At 44.9% G+C, this 21,316-nt stretch overlaps 6 protein-coding genes across 6 annotated transcripts; 3 read left to right on the forward strand and 3 right to left on the reverse strand.

Annotated features, from left to right (window-relative positions):
• Nucleotides 1-1,467: 1,467 nt before the first annotated feature.
• T069G_10641 (alpha/beta hydrolase family domain-containing protein) lies at nt 1,468-2,583 on the reverse strand (the record flags this gene model as incomplete). The annotated part of the gene is made up of 1 exon (XM_056177851.1): nt 1,468-2,583. The coding sequence occupies one exon, from the start codon at nt 2,581-2,583 to the stop codon at nt 1,468-1,470; it is 1,116 nt and encodes a 371-aa protein (XP_056024141.1).
• A 751-nt stretch (nt 2,584-3,334) lies between these two features.
• Nucleotides 3,335-5,129, reverse strand: T069G_10642 (major facilitator superfamily domain-containing protein; the record flags this gene model as incomplete). The annotated part of the gene is made up of 6 exons (XM_056177852.1): nt 3,335-3,891; nt 3,954-4,118; nt 4,172-4,423; nt 4,490-4,732; nt 4,787-4,880; nt 4,947-5,129. 6 exons carry the CDS (start codon nt 5,127-5,129, stop codon nt 3,335-3,337), a joined length of 1,494 nt encoding a protein of 497 aa, XP_056024142.1.
• A 1,166-nt stretch (nt 5,130-6,295) lies between these two features.
• On the reverse strand, nt 6,296-7,660 carry T069G_10643 (uncharacterized protein; the record flags this gene model as incomplete). The annotated part of the gene is made up of 1 exon (XM_056177853.1): nt 6,296-7,660. One exon carries the CDS (start codon nt 7,658-7,660, stop codon nt 6,296-6,298), a length of 1,365 nt encoding a protein of 454 aa, XP_056024143.1.
• A 1,243-nt stretch (nt 7,661-8,903) lies between these two features.
• Nucleotides 8,904-9,753, forward strand: T069G_10644 (uncharacterized protein; the record flags this gene model as incomplete). Its single annotated transcript, XM_056177854.1, has 2 exons — nt 8,904-8,985; nt 9,095-9,753. 2 exons carry the CDS (start codon nt 8,904-8,906, stop codon nt 9,751-9,753), a joined length of 741 nt encoding a protein of 246 aa, XP_056024144.1.
• Nucleotides 9,754-10,230: 477 nt separating this feature from the next.
• T069G_10645 (NACHT domain-containing protein) lies at nt 10,231-14,942 on the forward strand (the record flags this gene model as incomplete). Its single annotated transcript, XM_056177855.1, has 7 exons — nt 10,231-10,429; nt 10,607-10,881; nt 10,936-11,152; nt 11,207-11,296; nt 11,348-12,742; nt 12,788-12,909; nt 13,062-14,942. 7 exons carry the CDS (start codon nt 10,231-10,233, stop codon nt 14,940-14,942), a joined length of 4,179 nt encoding a protein of 1,392 aa, XP_056024145.1.
• A 4,175-nt stretch (nt 14,943-19,117) lies between these two features.
• On the forward strand, nt 19,118-19,955 carry T069G_10646 (uncharacterized protein; the record flags this gene model as incomplete). The annotated part of the gene is made up of 3 exons (XM_056177856.1): nt 19,118-19,520; nt 19,573-19,626; nt 19,699-19,955. The coding sequence occupies 3 exons, from the start codon at nt 19,118-19,120 to the stop codon at nt 19,953-19,955; spliced, it is 714 nt and encodes a 237-aa protein (XP_056024146.1).
• Nucleotides 19,956-21,316: the final 1,361 nt, after the last annotated feature.

The following is a 21,316-nucleotide window of genomic DNA, read 5'->3' on the forward strand; positions in this document are numbered from 1 at the left end:
ATGAAATCTCCATCGTTTAAAGCGGCATGAGCCATGCTACGGGCTATGGCCTGGTCGGAAGATGTCGCAGCCAGGGACTCGAGCTCGGAATAATACACTTGTAATGCGAGCTCGGCATCGGACTGTTCTACTTGATGATGCCTGGCATCTTGCAGCTGAAGTTCCATGATTAAGTTAAAAGTTGCTTGGTCAATCTCGTCAGACATAGCTGTAGCTGCTTCTGGGCTTGCCGTTCGTTTATCAATCGTTTCTCAGGCGAGCGGTAGGATGAGGAGAAGAGGAAGAAGCGGGGGCGAATCTCTTGATACTACATGCAGCATATATATTAATTGATACGAGTTGGTGTGACTTGAATCTGCCTTGCAAGCGAGACGCCTTCATTCATTGTGGAAGAAATCTGTTGGACGAATTGATCGTGGAACGAGTGAACGTTGTCACCAATCATTCATGATTAAAATATATACCCATGTCAGCGATCATAGTCTTCTTTTGAACTGGTTGTTCGTCATTACTCCATAAGACTAGAATTAAAGGACGCAAGCCGTTTCTCGTGATACTGATGGAGATTATGAGACTGGCATTATGCTTCGGCATACAACAGAAGAAATATAGTGTCTCACATATGCGAACAGTCATATCTTAAAACCGCCTGTCTTCTATTACACGTACGCCCCTCCGCCGGTTGGCGGTAAAGCCGCTCATGAGCGGTTGTGAGAGGAATGCTTACGGAGCAACCCGCTCTGTCCCGTTTTGCCTATATGGAAGAAGAGTCAGATCCTTCTTAAGCGAAATCCCATCTTCAATGACAAGGACAATGACTTTTACGCAAGCTGGGAGAATGAGCATGGTCAGCAAGCCTTGCCTTGGGCACTAGCTACGGGGGTTACATATTACGCCCAGGTAGGTTTCAGGATTCCTATATTCTATGTTATACTACAAGCACATAGCAAAAGCATTTATCCCGTGATTCTATTTCAAATATGCCATGAGAGTCACGAGATTGGAGCTGACACTGTTCCTAAAGATACACTACATTCAGTCCAATGATCCTAATATTTCTACTGACGAGTGGGATGGGGCCATTGAATACAAAGTTGACCCAAGTGCATCAACTGTGGCTAACAACCCGTCGCGCGAGGCTGCAAGTGCTGCCTATTACAAAGAACAAATCTTGGTGGATGAACAGCGACTCTTCATTGGTGACGCCTCCTCTCATTCCAAGCACGTTCCAGAGGGAACTGTTAGTGGAACGAAGGTAGTTATGATTGAGAATGGTAGGGTAACGCGACCGATGGATGAACGATGGGTAAAGCTTTGGGAGGAATATCTAGATAAATATGCGCCAACTCAGTGATGAGTATAGTACAAGAATGAGGACTCGAGTTTTTGAACTTGACGTTGTATAAAATGCTTCAATTGATGGCAAGTGTTAACATAGATGAGAGGGAGAGAACTTCTCCGGTTCAACTATGACAAAGTACGAGGAACTTGCTTCCTCAGCCACTTGTTAATGTATTGTTGTACTTGTTTGTTATTCTTCTCGATTGCCATCATATGTCCATTGCCACGTATTCCCTGCTCTGCCAGATAGACGTGTTCAATAGGAACCCCTGCGTCACGGAGAAATTCAGCCGTGAGATGGTCGTATCCTGCATGATACGACGCCTCCGCAGTCACCAACACAACTGGAATGTGGCAAAGATTCTTGAGCCGTCGCATAGGATGCTCTTGTCGGGGCCCCTTAATTAAGCCAGCGTATATTCCCGTCTGCTCTATCATGTCTTCGCCTCGCGTCGGCAACATTCCGTAAGGCAACATGTTAGCATCTTCTGGTAATGGTGGATCATAGCGTAGCGGTGTGCTGGTAATTCCGAATGGATGTATCAACTTGCCGACAATCTCAGGTCGGAAGTTGAAGGGCGGACAGTCTGGATACTGGAACGGTGGGCCATGAGGTTCCAATGCCACGATGCCACAGACCAACTCTGGGCAGGCATCGGCAGCGTGCCATCCGAGTGGCCCTGACTGAGAGTGAGTGATGAGAAATGCCGGGCCGATCTTGTTTAGCAGTGCCTCAATCGCCGGCCTGAAAAGGGACTCGACCTTTGCGTAACTGCCGACATGTCCGACTTGACTGGCGTAGAAGGCGTCGAATACGGGATCTCCTCGCTTCCCGGAGCCAGGCCATTGCGTATGGAGATGTGCCCATGGCGAATTCTCAGGTTGAGGCGCAGTAAAGGCGGCCTCTAGCTCCTCCACCGTGTAATGAGTAAGATCTCCAATGTCCGCTGCATGATAACGAGATCGTCCTACTCCTGGCTGATCAACCACGTAGCATTCCCAGTTGTCTGCGGCTTGAAGCATGGCTAAGCCAGGCCGGTTATCCGGTGTTGCCTCCCAATGTGTCCCCGTTTGGGCTGCACCGTGTATGAAGACAATGGCAGGCTGGCCAGGAACTTTCTTTCCATAGCGTCGTACGCACATGGATCCGGTCATATGTGTTCCTCGATCATCTTGAATGTATTCACCGCCGACGTAAAATACAGTCGCTTCTGGCTGTTCTTGAGCATTACTTGACGGCATCGTATAATTGTGATCTGAGGTGTGTCGATGGTGAAGAAAGTCGATTTAAACGCAGCTAATTAAACTGTATATAATCTTCATTTGAGAAAGTGGTTTTTAACGGATATTTAAACTTGTCTGATACTGTTCCGTCAAGTTGTCTGCATAATGTTGATATAGATGTTGTCTTGAATTATCGTGTTCTCATTATATAATACGTGGCGGAGAGGCTGAGATGAAGGCTGTTCACCTTAACGCAGGGCTTATTACCAAAATAGTAAAAGTTCCCCGTAGCGGCGGACTTTATACTCGTGGTCCCAGGAATTCGACTATGAACTATGGGTCACCTTGGCATCGGCATCGAGAACCGGCCGTAAGCCATCTGGAGTATTTTCCCCGACACATGCATATCAACTACATATCGACAAAAACATCTACATTATGGATTTGTGTAGTTCAACTAACAAATACCTTAGTTTCATTTTTTGTGGTTCAACACGGAATGAAATATTTGTACATTGTAATTTTCATGAGGCCTTTGGGAGGATTCAGGTCATCTTCCTGCTATGGTGGAAATGGAGTTACAAATCAATACATAATTAAATTAAATAATGAATCATAATATACTGGTTCTTGTTAATTTCGTATCAAGTATACTCTTTACTGCTTATCTACCGATTGAAAGACCATAGCCTTATCAATCGTGTTGAACGTTGAATTCAATCTGCATCCAATACTAATCGACACAAAAAACAGTGCCAGAAAGTTTTCCTTATAAGATGTATCGGAAGTCAGGGTGATAGTCATAAGCCTCTTCAAGTGACTGGTGGCTCATTGGGTGAACGGTACCAGCTGCTTGGTGGCGAGCGGCCTCTTCTTCCTTCTTGCCATTCAGATGGCGCATATGGAGCCACATGAGAAAGGCAGAAATAAATCCCATGGCCTGAAATGCCAAGCAGATGGAATGGCCCTTCAAGTAACGCGGAGGATCAGTGTAGATGTGAGAAGCCATAATGGCAAAACACTGACCAACAACTTCCGCGACTCCCCATGTCATTGCACGCTTCGTGAATCCACCCACGTTAATGCTTGCCCAAGCTCCCAAAAGAGTGACGCACGGGAAAACACCCATCGTGATAAGGCAAGTTCCAAAGATCTTCACTTTGACGCTGTTTACCACCATGAGAATGATATACCCAACAATCGAAAAAGCGAAGCAGAGCATCAAAAGTGGCCCCTTGATGCCTGTGCGATCGGATGTATAATTGACAATGAGAAGAGTGACGAATGCACACGCATACGGAATAATCGAAAAGAGCTGGGTTCGGGCTTTGCAATTCAAGATTGTCAGATCGAGACTAAATAGAGTAAGGCGAGAGGGAGTCACTCACTGGGAGAGAAGCCGAACTGCTGGACAAAGCTTGGCAGAAAAGCACTGATGGAGGCAAGTCCAAGAGCAATACCAGCATTCATGATTGAACAGAAGTAAACTTTCGGGTCCTTGAATGCAATTAGCATTTGACGCTTATCAAAACCTGCGCCGGCTTTGTTGTAGGCTATAACTTTTCGTTAGCAGTCAACCTTGATGTGTAATACACAAAGAACGTACTCTTGAGACGCTTAATGGCCACTTCAAGCTCTGCTTTAGAAAAGATCCAATGCTTCAGGTCCTTGATCTGATCGGGAGGAGGCGGCATCAATAGCCAGGCACTGATTCCGACAAAGATGCCGGCACACCCTTGAATAATGAACAGCCATTGCCATGCGGAGTGGCCCATGGCACCATCCAAGTTCTTTTGAATGGCATACGCAATGAGTCCACTAAAAGCACCAGCAATTGTTGCCGCAGAATAAAAAGCAGCTGTGAACTCGGATTAGTATGAGTTGGCAACGCATAACATTTGATGTTCGATGGAGAGAAACATACAAGTTCGAGTTGCCAGCTCGTCTCGCTTATACCACAAGCTCGTATATAGAGTCAAAGCTTGAAGAAAAGTAGATGCAAAGCCAAACAGAATCCGAAGGGCCAGAACAGTAGCAGCGTTCTTCGCTGCAGCCATACAGCATGATAGTGTCGCAAAAGCAATGACACATCCGCCAACCTGTCGATGAGCCTTGAAGAAACGGATGGACAAGTTGGCTGGAATAATACATATGACATAGCCCACGTCTTGATGAAGATGTTAGTATATGTCTTCTCGTGATGCCATCGATATCGGCTTACAGTATAGAGAGACAGCGTTGTAAAATTGATCGTTACTGATGTTGAGATCTTTCTGAAGTCCCATTACACGGGCGTTTCCGATATTTCCTCGATCCTGTATGAGAATACTTAGAATTCGTTTCTTTTCTCCATTATAGAAGGGAGCGTCATTGGAACTTACCCATTGATTGACGAGAAAGACGAGAGATGTCATTCCCACAATCAAGATATCAGCCTTGAGAACTAAACTTCTCTCTAGCCTTTTCTCTTCTGCGGTCAGTTCTGGCTCTGTAGCCAAGAACTCCTTCTCTTGGTACTCGACCATGTCCACATCGTTCACCGGCTCTACCTTTTCAGTATCCATCATGTCAAAAGAATATCGGCAGTAGGGATGGATTCAGAAGTGAGGTATATGGGTGACAAGAGGGTAGCAAAAAGAGAAAAATCCGGGGTAAGATATAGTAAATGCAATATGTCGACTCCAATATCGGCGCTCCTATAAAAGTATCGCGTCGTTTGCAGCTGGGGTAGTCTGGGGAAGTGTCTAAACTAGCTCCGAAGATTTGGATCTAGCGGATATCTTGGCGATGCGGCACCATCAAGTACACTTATTCGTCAGTTCCTTTTCTAGAGTCCAGAGCATGCACAGATACGCCGTAAAGGGATGTTCTCGACCAGAGGATGTACAACTCCGCAGGGTTGGGACGCTTGGCGGCGATGTCACCAGGTGGCGTGGTTTGCTAGCGTCCCTCAGCTGGAGAACATTATGCCCTGTTGCATACGCCCTGGATTGATTCCATGTACGGCTGTGCAGTATTCGTAGGCTCTGGGGCTGGTGTTTGGATCGTTGTCAAGGGGAAAGTAAAGGATACATGGTCTCCTAAACTCCGCAGAGTTTCTACTCATGAATTCTGTCGCTTGGATAGGCGTCTTACCAAGAGAGGAAATTATCGCGACATCCGCAGTAGCGGACCGGCGACCCGTAGATATTGCCCGAAACGGCAATCGGCCTGTTTGAACGGTTCGGCCGGATGTGTATTCCAACCGCAACTCAAATATTGTGTCTTTCAACTTCATGTTTCTCAAGAGGGAAAGTTTCCCGATGAACCTCATGATGCATATAATTCGTTGTGTTTTTATTTCATTCCGATTCTTCATCGTTTTCACTACATGAGAATTAGTTTAGTCCGCCGGGTATTCCCAATAACGGATCTATTGATTGCTAAAATACGAACTCGGTCTCGCCACCTCCAGCTTTTACAAGCTATCGTAGCAAATTGCAAACCGAGACGTAAGTTTGTTTGTCACGTAAACACTGATAGAATGTCATTGCGGCAAGTTCACTGATATGATCGGTACGATTACTCTTTGGAGAATTGATGTGGCGATCATTACATCTCGGTCGAGTGCAACTCGTCTCGGAGACTTTGAAGAGGCCGCCATACGCGTCGGTGAAGAGACAGGATGAGAAACTGATTTTGATTATTTCCAAGAAACTAACATGCCTCCAAGGTACAGTATTGCATTAGACTAGTATGGAACGTGAGCAGCTACAGCCTTTTGCTCCTCAAGTGCAACTTGATAGCTCAGAATTATTCCTCTATCATATGCCTGAATGGATGCTTCTCTCACCCTATTCACGTATTCCCCATGCGTATGATACAACTCTGTCAATTTTGCCTCGTCATATGGAATGGTAGCTCCATTCAAACCTGTACCAACAAGACCGACATACTTCGCAATGGGAACAGTAATCTCTGGGAGCCGGACTCCTCCAATGACATTACCATCAGAGGCACGATTCAGTATCGGTGTGGTGCCGTTGAGATATCCTTCGATCAATGGCATCGGTGAGGGTGGATTACGATGTTTAACCCAAGCTGGAAGCAAACGGAATGCGGCATCCACAACTGGAAGCCAATTTACTCGACTCCAATTTTGAGAGAGCTGCTGCGGAGGTTCAACGCCATCACGATTAAGCGTCAATAAGAGATTTTCGTATAATGGCACGTTGACATGTGAAGCTCCAGCTACCTCCCAATAACGAAACTTTGGCGTATCGGGTTGGCGTGTACCAAATAGGATGGTGTAGGAAGCTTCTAATTCGCTGTTGATCATAAAGACTGCAATCTGCAAGTCTGTTCGTATCATTGCCGAAACTGTCGGAGCCTGTTCTCCAGCCGATGTATGATCAGTAGAAAAGGTAGCCGCCTGGCTGGCAGATAGCAATGGCATAGTAGCGTCGAATACATTTGTAAGGGGTTGTATACCATTGGTGTATGCGAGGACGCGGGAACCAGATTGTGAACCACCAACTCCGACGACAATATCCGGAGAAAACCCGCCCAGTATCTTTACCTGTCCTTGAGGTGATTTGATAAGTCTAGCAACCTGGGTATAAATATCATAGCTGACAGTATCATTGGGAATGGTTAAAGATCCGTAGCGATCTGAGTCCCACTGATGAAGGCCCTGGGGATTCGGAATATTGAGCCCGGATATTCCAACACGCTGCGCAGATACAATGACATAGATAGATCCATCTTCGTAGAGTCCAGGAGCATCTCCACCAAAAGTGACTTCGTAGCCAAATGATACGTTGATCCATTCCAAAAGGGCAACACCGCTGAATCGGGAACGATGTTTTGGTCTGCGTACGAGAATTCGGGTCTTGTAATAACTACTCTTTGTAGGCTTCAAATTCCATTTGCCGTCCAAACTGAGATTTCCAACTGGTTCATACTCCGTCGCGTTCCCTGTCAAGAAGAATTCTTCTTCGATGTAGCCGATTTCGTCAATGTTTCCATAATAGCTCGCAAATGGGTATCCCCTTTGGCCACCACTAATAGGACCGTCAACTTTGGGTAGCTTGCAGGTGTTCTTTCCGTCATTCATGTTGGTAAAAGCCAGAGGAAAAATCCCAAACAAAAGTAGAAGTGGTCTCATGGTTAAAGTAGTAACGAAATCTTGCTAATGTAACGACGATATTTGATGTGCGTATATTAGGTGGCTATGATTGACATCATTATATAACTTTTTATTTATTTCTCCTATTAGTTTTCAACAATATTAGGTGCACCTCATTGCCAGATTATAAAAGGGACTTCCTAATAAAGAAATATTCACGAATTAGCTCCTCCGCTGCTATTGTGTAGAGATCCTAGGCTTCTTCTTCTATGGCCATCGTTCTGAACCGGAAAGGGCACTAGTATTCAATGGTTTGGCATAGCCTATGTTACTACTGGAGATGCTAATATTACCCCTCATTTCTTAATTAAGTATAAATCTATAGTTCTCATCCTCGGTAACACATATCTGTATAGATACGGGCTGTTGAAAATTGCTGCTCCTCAAAGTTGTAATATCCTTTCTAGCAATAGAAGAGAAATGCCAAACGCCCTTGGTTGAATTACATAGGTAAGTAAATTGTTCAGATGGAGTAACAATTCACGCAGGGTATGGAAACACGCATGGAAGATTGCTTTTGCCAGGTAATTTAGTTTGAACGACAGCCTTGTTCAACGAAACATTTATAGAACTCTTCCACTGATATCATTCATCGCAGTCAGTAGGTTTGTAGGTTGAATCTAGCAACTGCAGCCTAAGAGAGTACTCTTCCGACTTTTATTAGAGAGTTTAAAGTACAGGTAGTGTGACTGCAGCGTGGAATGGATTTGCGCAATGCATGCCCGACTCAATCTTGGTGAGTGATTGTAATATAGTAGTAACTCTACACCAAATCTGCTAACCATAGGAAATTAAAGGCGAATGTCTTCAAACCTATTTACAGAAAGCTGTTTACAGAGTATGAGAAACATATCGGTAGATAATTAAGCCTTAGATTTGACTAGATGTGGGGGAACCGCTAACAATCCCCCACATCTAGTCAAATCTAAGGCCTGACGTTGCATCTGGTATTTCCATATGTAATAGCCTATTACAATTTACTACTAATAGGCGAAAATAGTGAAGAAACGGTGCTGGAGATCTGCTCTCTAATAGGGATTAGTCTCCAGCTGACAAATATATTTCGCCCTTGGTCTCGATAAAAGCCCTGTTGATGGACAAAGTCTTACAATTGAGCGCAAAAATATTACTTCCCTTTACTGTTGGCAATTCGAATGAAAAGTGATTCACAATGTCGGAGGAATTGGTTTTGTTTGATATCCCTAGTAAGAAGGAAGCCGGCAACCGGGGTTGGTCTGGCAACACTTGGAAAAGTAAGTCAAACCACAAGAGTCAGGACTCAGGAAGAGGTTCTCGACATGAATAATTGTACGAAAAGGTATATTGTAATATCTAGCTGCTGACATATTTTCATTTTGACAGCCCGCATCGTTCTCAACTATAAAAACATACCTTACAAAACCCAGTGGATAGAGTATCCAGACATTGCAGCAACTTTTGCCTCATATGGCATTCCTCCAAACCCCGCTTCATCATCGGACGCTACTTACACCGTCCCCGTGGTGAAATTTCCCAACGGCGACTACCTAATGCAGTCGTATGCTATTGCGCAAAAGCTGGAGGAGTTATTCCCTGAGCCTTCTTTGCATCTCGAGAGCGAATCCTACAACAAAGTCGTGGCTGCTTGGTCCAAGATTGACCCTGCCCTAGCCCCGGAAACGAGGCCCAGGGTGCCGAAAAATATCCTCAACCCCGCAAGTGTCGAGTATTTCGAGCGTACGCGGGCCGCTCGACTTGGCATGACTTTGGAAGAACTTTCCAAATCTGATAAAGCAGGGGAGGCTGCCTGGGCTGCCGCCGAGCCTGGTTTGCAGGCGCTGAAGGCGATTTTGACGGAAAATAGCTCCGGGCCATACATTGATGGTGATTCTGTCAGCTATGGGGACTTGGCACTTGCTGGCAACTACGCATTTTTCGGGACGATTCACGAGGATCTGCTTAAGAGGCTCCTGAGTTATGATGAGAGCCTCCAGAGACACTATGATGCGTGTAAGAAATGGTTGGAACGGAGCACTTACTAGCACTTAGGCATGCTGAGAGGAATCCATCGTGTCCTCTAGCCGATGCAAGTTTACTCGATATCTGTATGCATAGTCATATTATTCACAGTGATGCTATCCCATTCTCTGTATTTCATTGACGCAATATGCGGTAAAATACCTCCATAAATTAAGGCCGTATTAGAATTACCTCTATGATTCCTACTTTGGTCGCCTTCCAAAGGTAGCACGGCAATCCTGCAGATGCAGTCAACCATTCGCGTCTTATTAGCATTTAGTAAAGGTGGTGCAACGCGCCGTGAGTTTCATGGCGAACACGCATCTTATTGGACACTGAAAGCTGCATACCCATGTTGCATTAGGCATACGTTTATACCCACCCACTTAACGAAGATCAAGAGCACAGCTGAATCCCGCAACTTGACATCTCCATGATATGCGAAAATCAAATTTCATCATTACTAGCCTTGCAACCATTCTAAGCGAAGGGCAAAAATAATGCCTCGAAAGTCCATTTCTACATTCTTCAAAGGCCTTCGATCGAAGAGTCATGGAAGAAATGACCCAGCGGGAAGCTCCTTAAACGTGCTTGATCATGGAGAGACAGAGAGGGGTCAATCTTTGCAGCTGATTAGACACTCCATCCTTCCACAACCAGGTCGCTCCACAAGTACGACACCACAGCCATCTACGCTTGGTAATGAGATTGTGGCAATAGATATTTTGCCCGCAGATACACCAGCCCATTCGATAGATGCCGCACATATGAATACAGATGATAAGAAAAAGAATGCAACGTCACCAGAAGAAATTTGGGATGAAGCATACGATGGCCTGAAAGCAGAACAACCCCAATTGATGCATATTTATGAAGTCATTTTATCTAATAAGCTTCATGATTCCAATTCCGACCACCCACAGTCGGGAAACGAGACCAATACGATTGCGACCGCTGGTGATGAGCGACGTGCCCAAATGTTGGCGATCATGCAATACGGTCAAAACAGAGTCAAGAGGGAAGTCAAGATCAAGGAAAGTGTAAGAGAAGCTATGGAGATCGTGAATTCGATGAAATCAATAATAAGTACAGGCATTCAAGCCGCACCACAGGCCGCTCTTCCGTGGTCTATTGTGTCTATGGCCTTAGACGTAAGCTTGCACATATTTACCTCATTTTGGATAACAGACTAAACGATGGATAAGATTGTTCAAAATCCTGTCAAAGCACAGAAAGATAATATCGAGGGGATTGCATACACGACAAAAAGAATGAAGTGGTATTGGAGCTTGTCGAGTGATCTATTTCATGGAGATGGGTGTCTCAGAAATAATAACGGCGCCACCGATACTCAAAACGGCATACTTTTGCGACTTGTAGGGCTCTACAAAGAGATCATTCTATTTCAAGTCAAATCAATTTGCTCGTTTTATCGCAATCGTTGGCTTCAGCTATTTCGCGATTTTGTCATAAAAGACAATTGGAACGATAGTCTGAAAGAAATTCGAACACTGGAATTAGAGTTCCAAAATGACTATGCGACATACATGACTCTAGAGGAAAAGAGTATGAGCCACCAAATCAAAAATTGCCTTGAAAAGCTGGTCGCACTGCAAGTCAACAACTTAGAGCAACAAGATCGAGATTGTTTGAGAGACTTATACATTACCAATCCCCGAAATGATAAAGAACGCCTTCTGGATACCAAAGGTGGCCTTTTGCCGGATTCATACACCTGGGCAGTCAAGAGTGCCATGTTCCGACAATGGCATACAGAGAAGGAGACAAATCTACTTTGGATTAAAGGCAACCCGGGCAAAGGAAAAACAATGATGATTTGCGGGCTCATTGAAGAGTTAGAGCACATGGAACCTCACCAAGACCTCCTATCATACTTCTTTTGCCAAGGCACAGACCCAAACTTCAACAATGCCACAGCGGTCTTACGCGGCATTATTTATTCGCTCGCAACCCAAAAGCCATCGCTCATTGAGCACGTGCAACAAGCATACAAAAATGTCGGCAGTAGAAGCCTTTTCGACGGAATCAACGCTTGGATAACGCTGTCAGGTGTATTTGTTAAAATGCTACAAGATCCTGCACTAGAAAATGCTTGTCTGATAGTCGACGCACTGGATGAGTGCGAATCGGATCGCAAGAAACTCTTGGATCTCATTGTTGGAAGCACTTTGGCTACCCCTCAGGTAAAATGGATCCTTTCAAGTCGGAATTACCCCGATATTGAGGCTAAGATACGTTCATGTCGAACAATTGCGGTAATTGATCTCGAAAGTAGTGCCACTCTTGTTTCGGAGAGCGTTGATGCATACATTCGTTGTAGAACACGACAATTGAGCCTAATTGAGGATAATGAAGTGCTTCAGGAGCAATTACAGCGTGCTATTTTGCAGAAGTCAAGCGGAACGTTTCTGTGGGCTGCACTCGTGTTCCAAGAGATCGAAGAGCGCCGCACATACGATGATGACGCCGAACTGCTGCAACTCTTAGACGCAATGCCTAGCGGATTAAGCGGCCTATACGAGAGAATGATGAATCAGATTAATCTACTAGTGCGCAGCGATCAAGAACGTTGTCGCAACATCTTGGCAACCATGGTGGCCGCATATCAACCATTAAATTTAGAGACACTACCAATAATGGCTGGACTAAAGGGCCGATTAACACAAGCTGAACCTCTGAAACTCTTGGTCCGAATGTGTGGATCATTTTTAACTATTAGAGGAGATGTCGTTTATTTCGTTCATCAATCAGCAAAAGACTACCTGATCGGAGAAGGTCGCAATCGCATTCTCCCCTCGGGAAGTGAAACTATCCACCGAGACATGTTCAACCGCTCACTGGAGGCCATGTCAAAGCCTGGAAAACTGCGACCAAACATATACTCTCTGCCATATCCTGGTGTCAAAATACACGAGATATCCCTACCGCAGCCAGATCCTCTTGCAAGCATTATGTATTGTTGCATGCACTGGCTTCAACATTTTTGTGACGGCATTTTTGGTGTTTATTCCGCGTCGAAAAATGACATATATGAAGGCGTCAACAAAATTTTCGATTTCCTCAAGCTACATTTCCTTCACTGGATTGAGGCGTTGAGCTTGTCACAGAATTTGGAGGCCGGAGTCGTCTCTTTGCAAAATTTGATTAACTTGTTGACGGTTAGTTATATTCTCGCCTCCCAAATTACAGCACAATTTATAATTGACAAAACTAGCACGACTTAGATGAAACTGAGGCTATTCAGTTTTTCCAAGATGCTCTTCGCTTCATTCTCTACAACAGATTCATATTAGAAACAGCCCCTCTTCAGGTGTATATTTCTGCCATTATTTTCGCCCCTATGAAGAGCTATATACGACTTCACTTCAAAGACGCAATCTCATGGATCAAGACTTTGCCCCAGGTCGAAAATAATTGGAGCCCCTGTCAATACACTTTGTATTGTGGTCAAATGACAGACGCGGTTTTCTCAAACGACACATCTCAATTAATTACACTATCTCCGGATGGGAAAGTGAAGATATGGGAGAGTACGACGGGGAAATTAATACCTGATCTTGGTTCAGAGTTTGAGGGGCCACCTCATTATATGCACCCTAATTGGTTCACATTATCGAACGATGCCAAACTTCTTGCCATCTTAGATCTTCCGACAATCACAGTATGGGATGTAGAGTCTGGGAAACAGGTTCAAGAATTTAAAGCCCCAAGGTACACGTACCACTTCAAGGCCTTTACAGCGTTCTCACTCGACTGCATGTTTCTGGCTGTTACACATGATACATTTTTCCAAATTTGGGAATTAGCTACACGCAAAATGGTTCATGAGACTTTACACCAAGAGCACCTCTCACAGGTGATACTATCGCAAGACTTCAAGTTAGCGGCTTGGGAAACTACTGACAGCATCTTAATATCCAATGTAGCTACAGGAGAGAAGATTTATGAGCTCTCAAGCAAGTTTCAGCCAATACGCTTCTCCAATAATTCATCATATCTTGTCGCAACGGACTGTAGGTCCCCATATCGAGAGACGTCACTCCAAGTTTGGCCCATCTCGTCAGGCGAAGAAATCATAAGACATACATCTAGAGGGCCTCTAGAAGTATTCAGATCTATTGCTTTTTCGGACGACAGCAAATTCCTGGCGTTTGGACAAAGTGGTGGAAATATTAATATTTGGAACCTCGAAGAGAAAGCCATGATACAATCGTATATTGGCCATATAGATGCTGTTTCATCAATCGCATTTTCAAGAGACGCCAGACTTTTGGTGTCTGGATCTATGGATCGAACTGTGAAAGTCTGGAAGACAGATTTTGACAGCATCGACCGCCAACCACAGAGTGAATTGGACAAGACCTATAGTAAGATCAACGCTGTGACCTTGTCGACGGATGGGGAACTTACCGCGACATTATCTGGAGAGAAAATCAGATTTTGGAGCACACAGCAATCTCCACATATTCAAACAATCTGGCAATCTAAAAATCTTATCACCGAGTCTTTCAATTACCTCAGGGCAACTACGCTTGCAATATCCAAAGACTCCAGGCTTGTTGTTAGTGTGCATATATTCCGTGAAGATACTGATGATCCGCTATCCATTGGCATGAGTATCTGGAGCATCGATTTAGATTCGCCGGCTACCGACACCTTCCAGGTAGAAGATGATTCAGAAATTGTTGCAGTGGCGTTCTCACCTAATGCGGAATTCTTGGCTGCAGCATACCATGCAGTATACTATGGTGAGAAAAGGTGTACTGTCATTATCTGGAAAGTCGAGTCACGGGAAAGGGTGTACCAGCGCGCTGTGTCTACTACTGTTCCCGCTGCAACCCGATTTTTTGTTGATGATGCGTATTTATACGTCGTCACGGATATCGAATGCTATAGATTGAAGGAGCCGACGGGAAACCTTCCCGAACATGGCGATCGATATCTCATACCTGCTGATAAGGTTGACATCGGTTACTCTATTAATTCATCAAAAGACTGGATTGCATGGAACGGGAAGGACATGATATGGCTACCGGGAGATTTTCGTCCATCAAGCACAGGTGCGTTTTCTGCACGGATCGCGGAAGTCGCGCTGGCAACTGCATTGGGAAGCCTTATTACAATGAATTTCGAGGAGCCTCCATCTGAAGATGAGGATTGGACTCCCTGGAAGTCATCCGGATTTCTCTAGTGTCTAACTAGAGGGGTATAATACAAAGGGCTAGATATGTACATATTGGGATAGCTCTTGACGGGCCTCAGAGTCTCAAAACCCCCCCGAATGGTTTTCAAACAGCCTCTAAGATGCGGACTGAGTCAAGATTACTGGGTCGTTTTTTAGATTTGACTCATTCTGCTGAGTGGGCTTCTAAGAAATTTGATCAAAAATCTCGCCTCAGATGTGACAGGTGGCAATATGTTTGGCGTTAGTGCGCCCAAGGTTCTGGAACTCTGTCATATCCCCCTTTTCATTTTGTCTACAAGCTACACGTAATACTGAAACTGATTGAATCTTGCTACTGAGCAAGGGAAAGATGGCCAAAGTCAAAACTAAGGGCGCCTCCTCTCTACCTTAACGTCGGGGCCTATATCTTATATACTGGTACAGCCTTGACTGTTGAATAGGTGAATCATCCCGTATTGTCATTCTCAGCCTGTTACTAGACTTGGTACAATAGAACTAACAGACTATGAGGTAATTGGTGTTGTCACTAGGTAAACGCATGCTGGCGGAGAGTTGTTTTCTCTAGGCATTCCAGCTTTCTCCCGACAGAGCTAGCACTATTAACTGGATATGTCTACTAGTACTAACACTTCATTGAACTCAAATCCAGTTGTGTAGGCGAGTACACCCTCAGCTATTCGTGGTGAGAATGTTTGGGGTCCGCCATAAAGACGGAAGTCTATGTCATTTAGATAGCGTATCAATTGGAGAGCATCTAACTATCTTGACTATCATCCTAATGGGCTGGTTACATTTTCCAATTCCTCCTCGCCACTGCTTACTTGAAACATTATTCTTCTCCTAAATGATGATGATGTATGAGATGGTCTTCTACCTGAATTACGACGATGGCGGCTAGTCCATTTCACATGTCTCTACTCTGAATATAGTTTAAACGATCAATAGCGTCGGAATATTATTTTTGTGTACTCACAATTTTCCCGTAAAATGATTACTAGTAGCCGATGTGCATGAGTGTTTGACTTTTACGTATCTAATAAGTCTACTTGACAACGAATGAGGTTACCGAGCTCGTATAACCATCCAATGAAAGAGCGTATACGTACTCGATATGCCCCTGTAAGATTGCTAGAACCGCATTGCTTACTTTACGAGTGCCAATACAGCAGTACCACTGCTTCGGGATTGGTATCGGTATCTATTAGATTCATCATGGCCAATCGAGACTAACCGGGTGGCAGAAGCGAGTATGATTTTGGTGCTCCATAGCAGAAGAAGAAACCTTGCTTCCATGGAAGAGGGCGCTCGGTGGGGGGTTACGAGGGGGTGACAGATGCATTAATTCCGCCTGTTTACCCCTGTTCAATAAGGCGTTTTCACATGGCTGCCTAGCAGCATGCATGGCTACTATTCGCGATGCAACTCGAAGACTCCATGTAACACCCTCATTATTCTCTCAAGACAATAGAGCACCTCCTTTAAGTTTCGTACCGTCGCACCGTTATGTCCGGGCTTCTCCGACTTCGTGCATTAGTACGTAGATCATTTTATTCACTCATGTCCTTTTGAGATCACAGCGTGCAGGGACACCTTTGTGGGGTTACAATCTGGCTGGGTCTTCAACGGCGTCTTAACGAGAGACGAATAGATGCCGGTTTCTCTCAAGTCCCGCTCTCTCTCAAGTCCAGCATTCATACCTATTACGCTGAGCCTCTTAATTTGTGGTATTAGTTTTAGATGAACAATATTCGTTCATGCTCGACTAGATACCTTTGACTCAGACTCTCTTCGACCCTCTCAATAGTTGAAAAGAATTATGGAAAGAAACACAAACATCACAATGTATCACATGTCATACTATGGCGATGATAAATAAAGATCCTTGCGGCCAGGAATATGCCCCAATCAAGTTTGCGTCGTCGGCTAACGGCTGTTCAAACCCAAAGAAATCCTTGTCCATTTCCATGTGAGCCTGTGGAGTCTACCGAAGCAGTGGAAGAAGACCTTCCGCCGGCAGCAGCCGCTTGCGACATGGCAAGGTTATTCGAGCCTCAAGTCAGTGGGGCAGCATTGCAGGCAAGCGTATGTATCTGCGTCAGATTACCCGCCGAATCTTCTTTGGGCCGTAGTTGTGGCTTGCAGCATACAATGAGCGGTGGGTTGGGTTGAACAAAGGGGCTCGTAAGATGAAGTCAGGCATTGAGGTGGCAAAGCCCTGGACACAATCTAATAACGAGTTCAAGACGACGATTACGGTTCCTACGTGGCGGCTTAGGACTCCGTGGTCTTCGATGTAAAATGACCGATGATATCATATGAGCGATCTGACTATACAGTGCATGGACTTCCTAAGGCCCTGTAGGTGCCTCTAGGGCCCTTAACATTGTGTTCTGTGGTCCATACAAGTGAACTGTACAGCGGAAGTCGATAAGCTACCCTTTGTTAGAATACCGAAGTAAAGCCTAGTTGCATCTCAATTAAATCAACGCTGTAAACGAGGTTTCTTACCTTCTTCTTTGACTTTGTAAACAAAAGGCTCCGGAACAATACTCGGGTAGAAACTTGGAGAAATACTCGGACCCAAGTGAACAGGCGAAAGTGATTTTGGCCGCTGTATTTACATCAGTATCCACATAAGCACGCACCGACATCCAGGATCGCCAAAGGTGCCAAACCCTTGTCCAAAGTCTCCTGATCCGTGTAGCCGCATGTGATCTGCCTTGTGTAGTGCCGGACAAGGGGGGTTTGGTACCGGCAGTTTTGGAGGCAACTCCTTCTGCTGAGACTATTCGCCCAAGTAGACATTAGGGTTTCTCCTTTTGAAGTAAACGGTACAGATAGAAATGGCTTAGCATGACACTTGTATGAGCCCTTAGAGCCGGTCTGTTCTTTATTCCCTCGTTAGCGTCGGAATTACACGCCAGGCCCCGAAAGGCAGTACAGCATCAATCTTCCTCGAAGTCACCGCTACGTATGTAATACCGCTTCTGTTGGACCGAATTCGTGCGAATTGGTAATAACTCTACATTTCATATTATTTGTTGAACATTGACTCTATAGGAATAGATCTGTCATGTTGAAGTAGTAGGACAACTGAGAGTTCCTGTTTCCGCAAGTCGCTATAATTCGCTGAACTTCTTTCTCTCTACCATGACTCTATTCTATTCGACGGAATTTCTCTTCCCCATGGAGCTTCTCCAAATTACAAACAGGGATAAAGATGCACTCGCTTCGTTGGACTAGATGAAACCCCCTTACTAGCGTAGGAAGAAGGTGACTTGGCCTTACTCTTTCCTCTAGCTTACCAACTGCAGTCCGAATCAGGGCATTGAAGTTTGCATCTCCGGAATGAATAGTATAGTTACAACTGTTCATTATTCGAAAACATACGCTCAAAATTTATACACGTTGCGGATTTAAACAGAACTTAATAATTGGACAACTTACAAAGAGGAATCGAAAACTTCGATGGTTAACAAGTAAAGAGTATTCTTTCATTGCTCTGATGGTTTGAGCAAAATCATGACAGGCTATGTTGTACAAGGCAGTTTCAAAGCTTATTATATCCTACTTGAGCTATACTATAGGAGACTGCTATCCTTTCCAGGGTTTCTCATGATTGGATTCCCTGTACACGTTTTCGATACGAGATATGCACTGTTAGGCAACAAAATTAATTAATACATGTATAGCTGCTCTTCGCTCACGTAAGTTCGTTAGTCACTTGAGTTAAAATAGTGTGACTGGGAGTTTCTGTAGAGATTGATGCTCGTCATAGAAATGCCACCGAAATGTAAATTAGTTGAGTTAAAGCAGTTTGAGAATCAGATTCAGTTAATGTGACCTCCGTAAGAAAAGCCAAGCAACCGTGGACTAGTTTCGCCTGACTATCCTTGACCAGGCACACAAGATCGGTTTAGTGTGATATGCAGGGAGGCCAAAGTCATGTTGGAAGGGCGCACTATTGCTTGCCATCGTGTAACTGGTCTGGGATCCTTGTCCAGATCAGGCTCAAATCTCCAGACAGTGGGAATGCCAAACTTTATAACTCGTCGTATAACAGTCTTGGAAATCCAGACTCATCACATGCTTAAGACACAACACCTCCAGCACCTCCATTGCGTCAATCAAGTGCATTCTTCCTCCTCAAAATCCCTCAGAACCCGATTTTCTTTTTCATCATGATTCAGAATTTATTGGTTGACGGTCGTGCTCGGGTCTTGGAGACGCTCCAAAGGGGTTACGCGCCCAGCCATTTCTCTCACAACCTGGAGCTGATCTTTGTCAAAGACAGCAGAAGCTCGGCTTCGGCCTCAATGAAGACCAAGATTGCCAGCACTCGCGAAAGATCTGCTCGTATACGAACATTGGATCCACGCACACTCATTTGGTGGGCTACGGCATTTCCGATGAGGCATTGGTCAGGAGGGAGGAAAATTAGCAGCTCCACCTTCGACGGCTTGATCAGATATGCCCCTAGATGTGCCGCTCAGGCAGCATCGTTGCTTCCAGCGGTGGCTGCTGATTTGGATCGGTTACGGCAAAAGCATGCCAAGTGTACCATGCTTCAAAACTTCCTGGGTGGTAAGCAAAGCCATTTTAGACCGTTATTGACCGGAACGCTAACCCCTTCCAGAGTTCTCAGAGGAGCTTGATACACAATGGAAACCATTTCCTATGGATGTAGAAGGTAAGCCCCAGTCTTGGGTTGAATACCTTACTTGTGAGGAGAAAGATACATGTAGCTAACTCCCATTCACAGCACTCTCAGAGGAAGGGCGATATGTCAACTTTAGCGGAGCTCGATATGAGTCTCTCCAGAGACTTCCTGATCTTCTTCTCTGTGGTATGGAAAGCTCACGGAAGTACCAAGAAGAAAAACAGAAGACAGCGCCGCTATCCACTGCACTCAAGATCTTTGTACCCACAAATCCTAACCAAGACGATGCGTATTTGTTACTCCCTGTCGGAGTTGGCCAAGTATGGTCTATTTTGCACGAACTTGGTGTGGTAGAGTAGACCGAAGTAATATTCTTTTCTTTTTAGAATAATGATATGTATATAATTTCGATAGATGGAGTGGGTTATTCTGATTAATGCATTAACATAATACTCTTGTCATGACTATCCAACGCAATTTATATAGATCTACCAGTTGCTTTGTATCAGATTATCAGGGGCTACATTTATTCAGATATAACTTACATACCGGACTGATGCTGCTCAGCAACAAACCTGTTTTAGCCTAGAACTCTGCAGGTTTCCAGCAGCTCTTTTGAGAGGAGCTCCTTATCCTGTAGCTGGAAGACCTTGACGTGTAGGGACGGCAAACCTTGATCATTTCCTTTTCACTGTCGCTTCCAAAGACCCAGAGGGAGGAGAGATCGCCGCCGGGACAAGTGTCTGATTTCATGATCAGGTCATTCGACGACGTGGCAACTCGACAAACAGGTTTTTTCTATCTACCCATCTAGGTATAGATGGAAAGGATATCATGGTGTGGTATGGGTGGCACTGAGAGGCCGCCCCCTAGCTCCAGAGAGGTGGGATGATCCTGTAATTTGAGACATGACATCGTCAAAGAACTTTTGGTAGTTTCAAAGTTTGTTATAATTATAGGCAGCCAATAACGGCATTTATGAGTAGAGAATCAACTAGTACGCCTCTTTGAGCTACTGTTAGCCCTAGTCAATGGAGTGCCAATGTACCACTCGGCTGCTCATGCAACGATTGCTTACTGCAACGTCAAAGGAAGCAGTGCCAAGTAAAGACCCGTCATAGAAAAAGCACTTCCATGTAGATTGCACATATTTAGTTTAGGTGGGTTTCAGTGAGTTGCATTAGCCACCTCAAATCCGGGGGCGTTAAAGCCTGGAAGGAGGAGAAACACCATTTCACAACACCTGCTGTAAAATTTGGCTACTTGTCAAGAGCGTCTTGTGTGGGAAACAGCACACAAGCTCTCCTCCGTAGAATATGCTGAATATTTTCATGCGACTTCTAGCTGATAATAGTTCCACTGCCATTAACAGTGATTCAACGGTACACCTGTACGGATGCAGAGGGGCAAGCGTTTGTACATGGGAACCGCACTTTAGACGCTTTAGACCAGACCATAGCAGTGCTGCCCGATACTGGAAATCGTACGGAGTACATTCGTGCTGTCCGGCAGGGGCAATACGTTATCCAGCGGTACGTGTGATGATCATGCAGTCTTGAACACAGGCTGATGGAGAGCCTTCTGTCCGCAGACAACAAACAACGCGAGTTCAGCAGAAGCCAAAGCGCGACAACATGATCAAGGCCATGGAATTTAGGTCAAAGGTCTCGATACACGATATATTCGTCTAAAGGCATCAATTACACAAGTCACAAAGCAA

This window comes from Trichoderma breve (assembly GCF_028502605.1).
Source record: "Trichoderma breve strain T069 chromosome 7 map unlocalized scaffold00007, whole genome shotgun sequence".
NCBI lineage: Eukaryota > Fungi > Ascomycota > Sordariomycetes > Hypocreales > Hypocreaceae > Trichoderma > Trichoderma breve.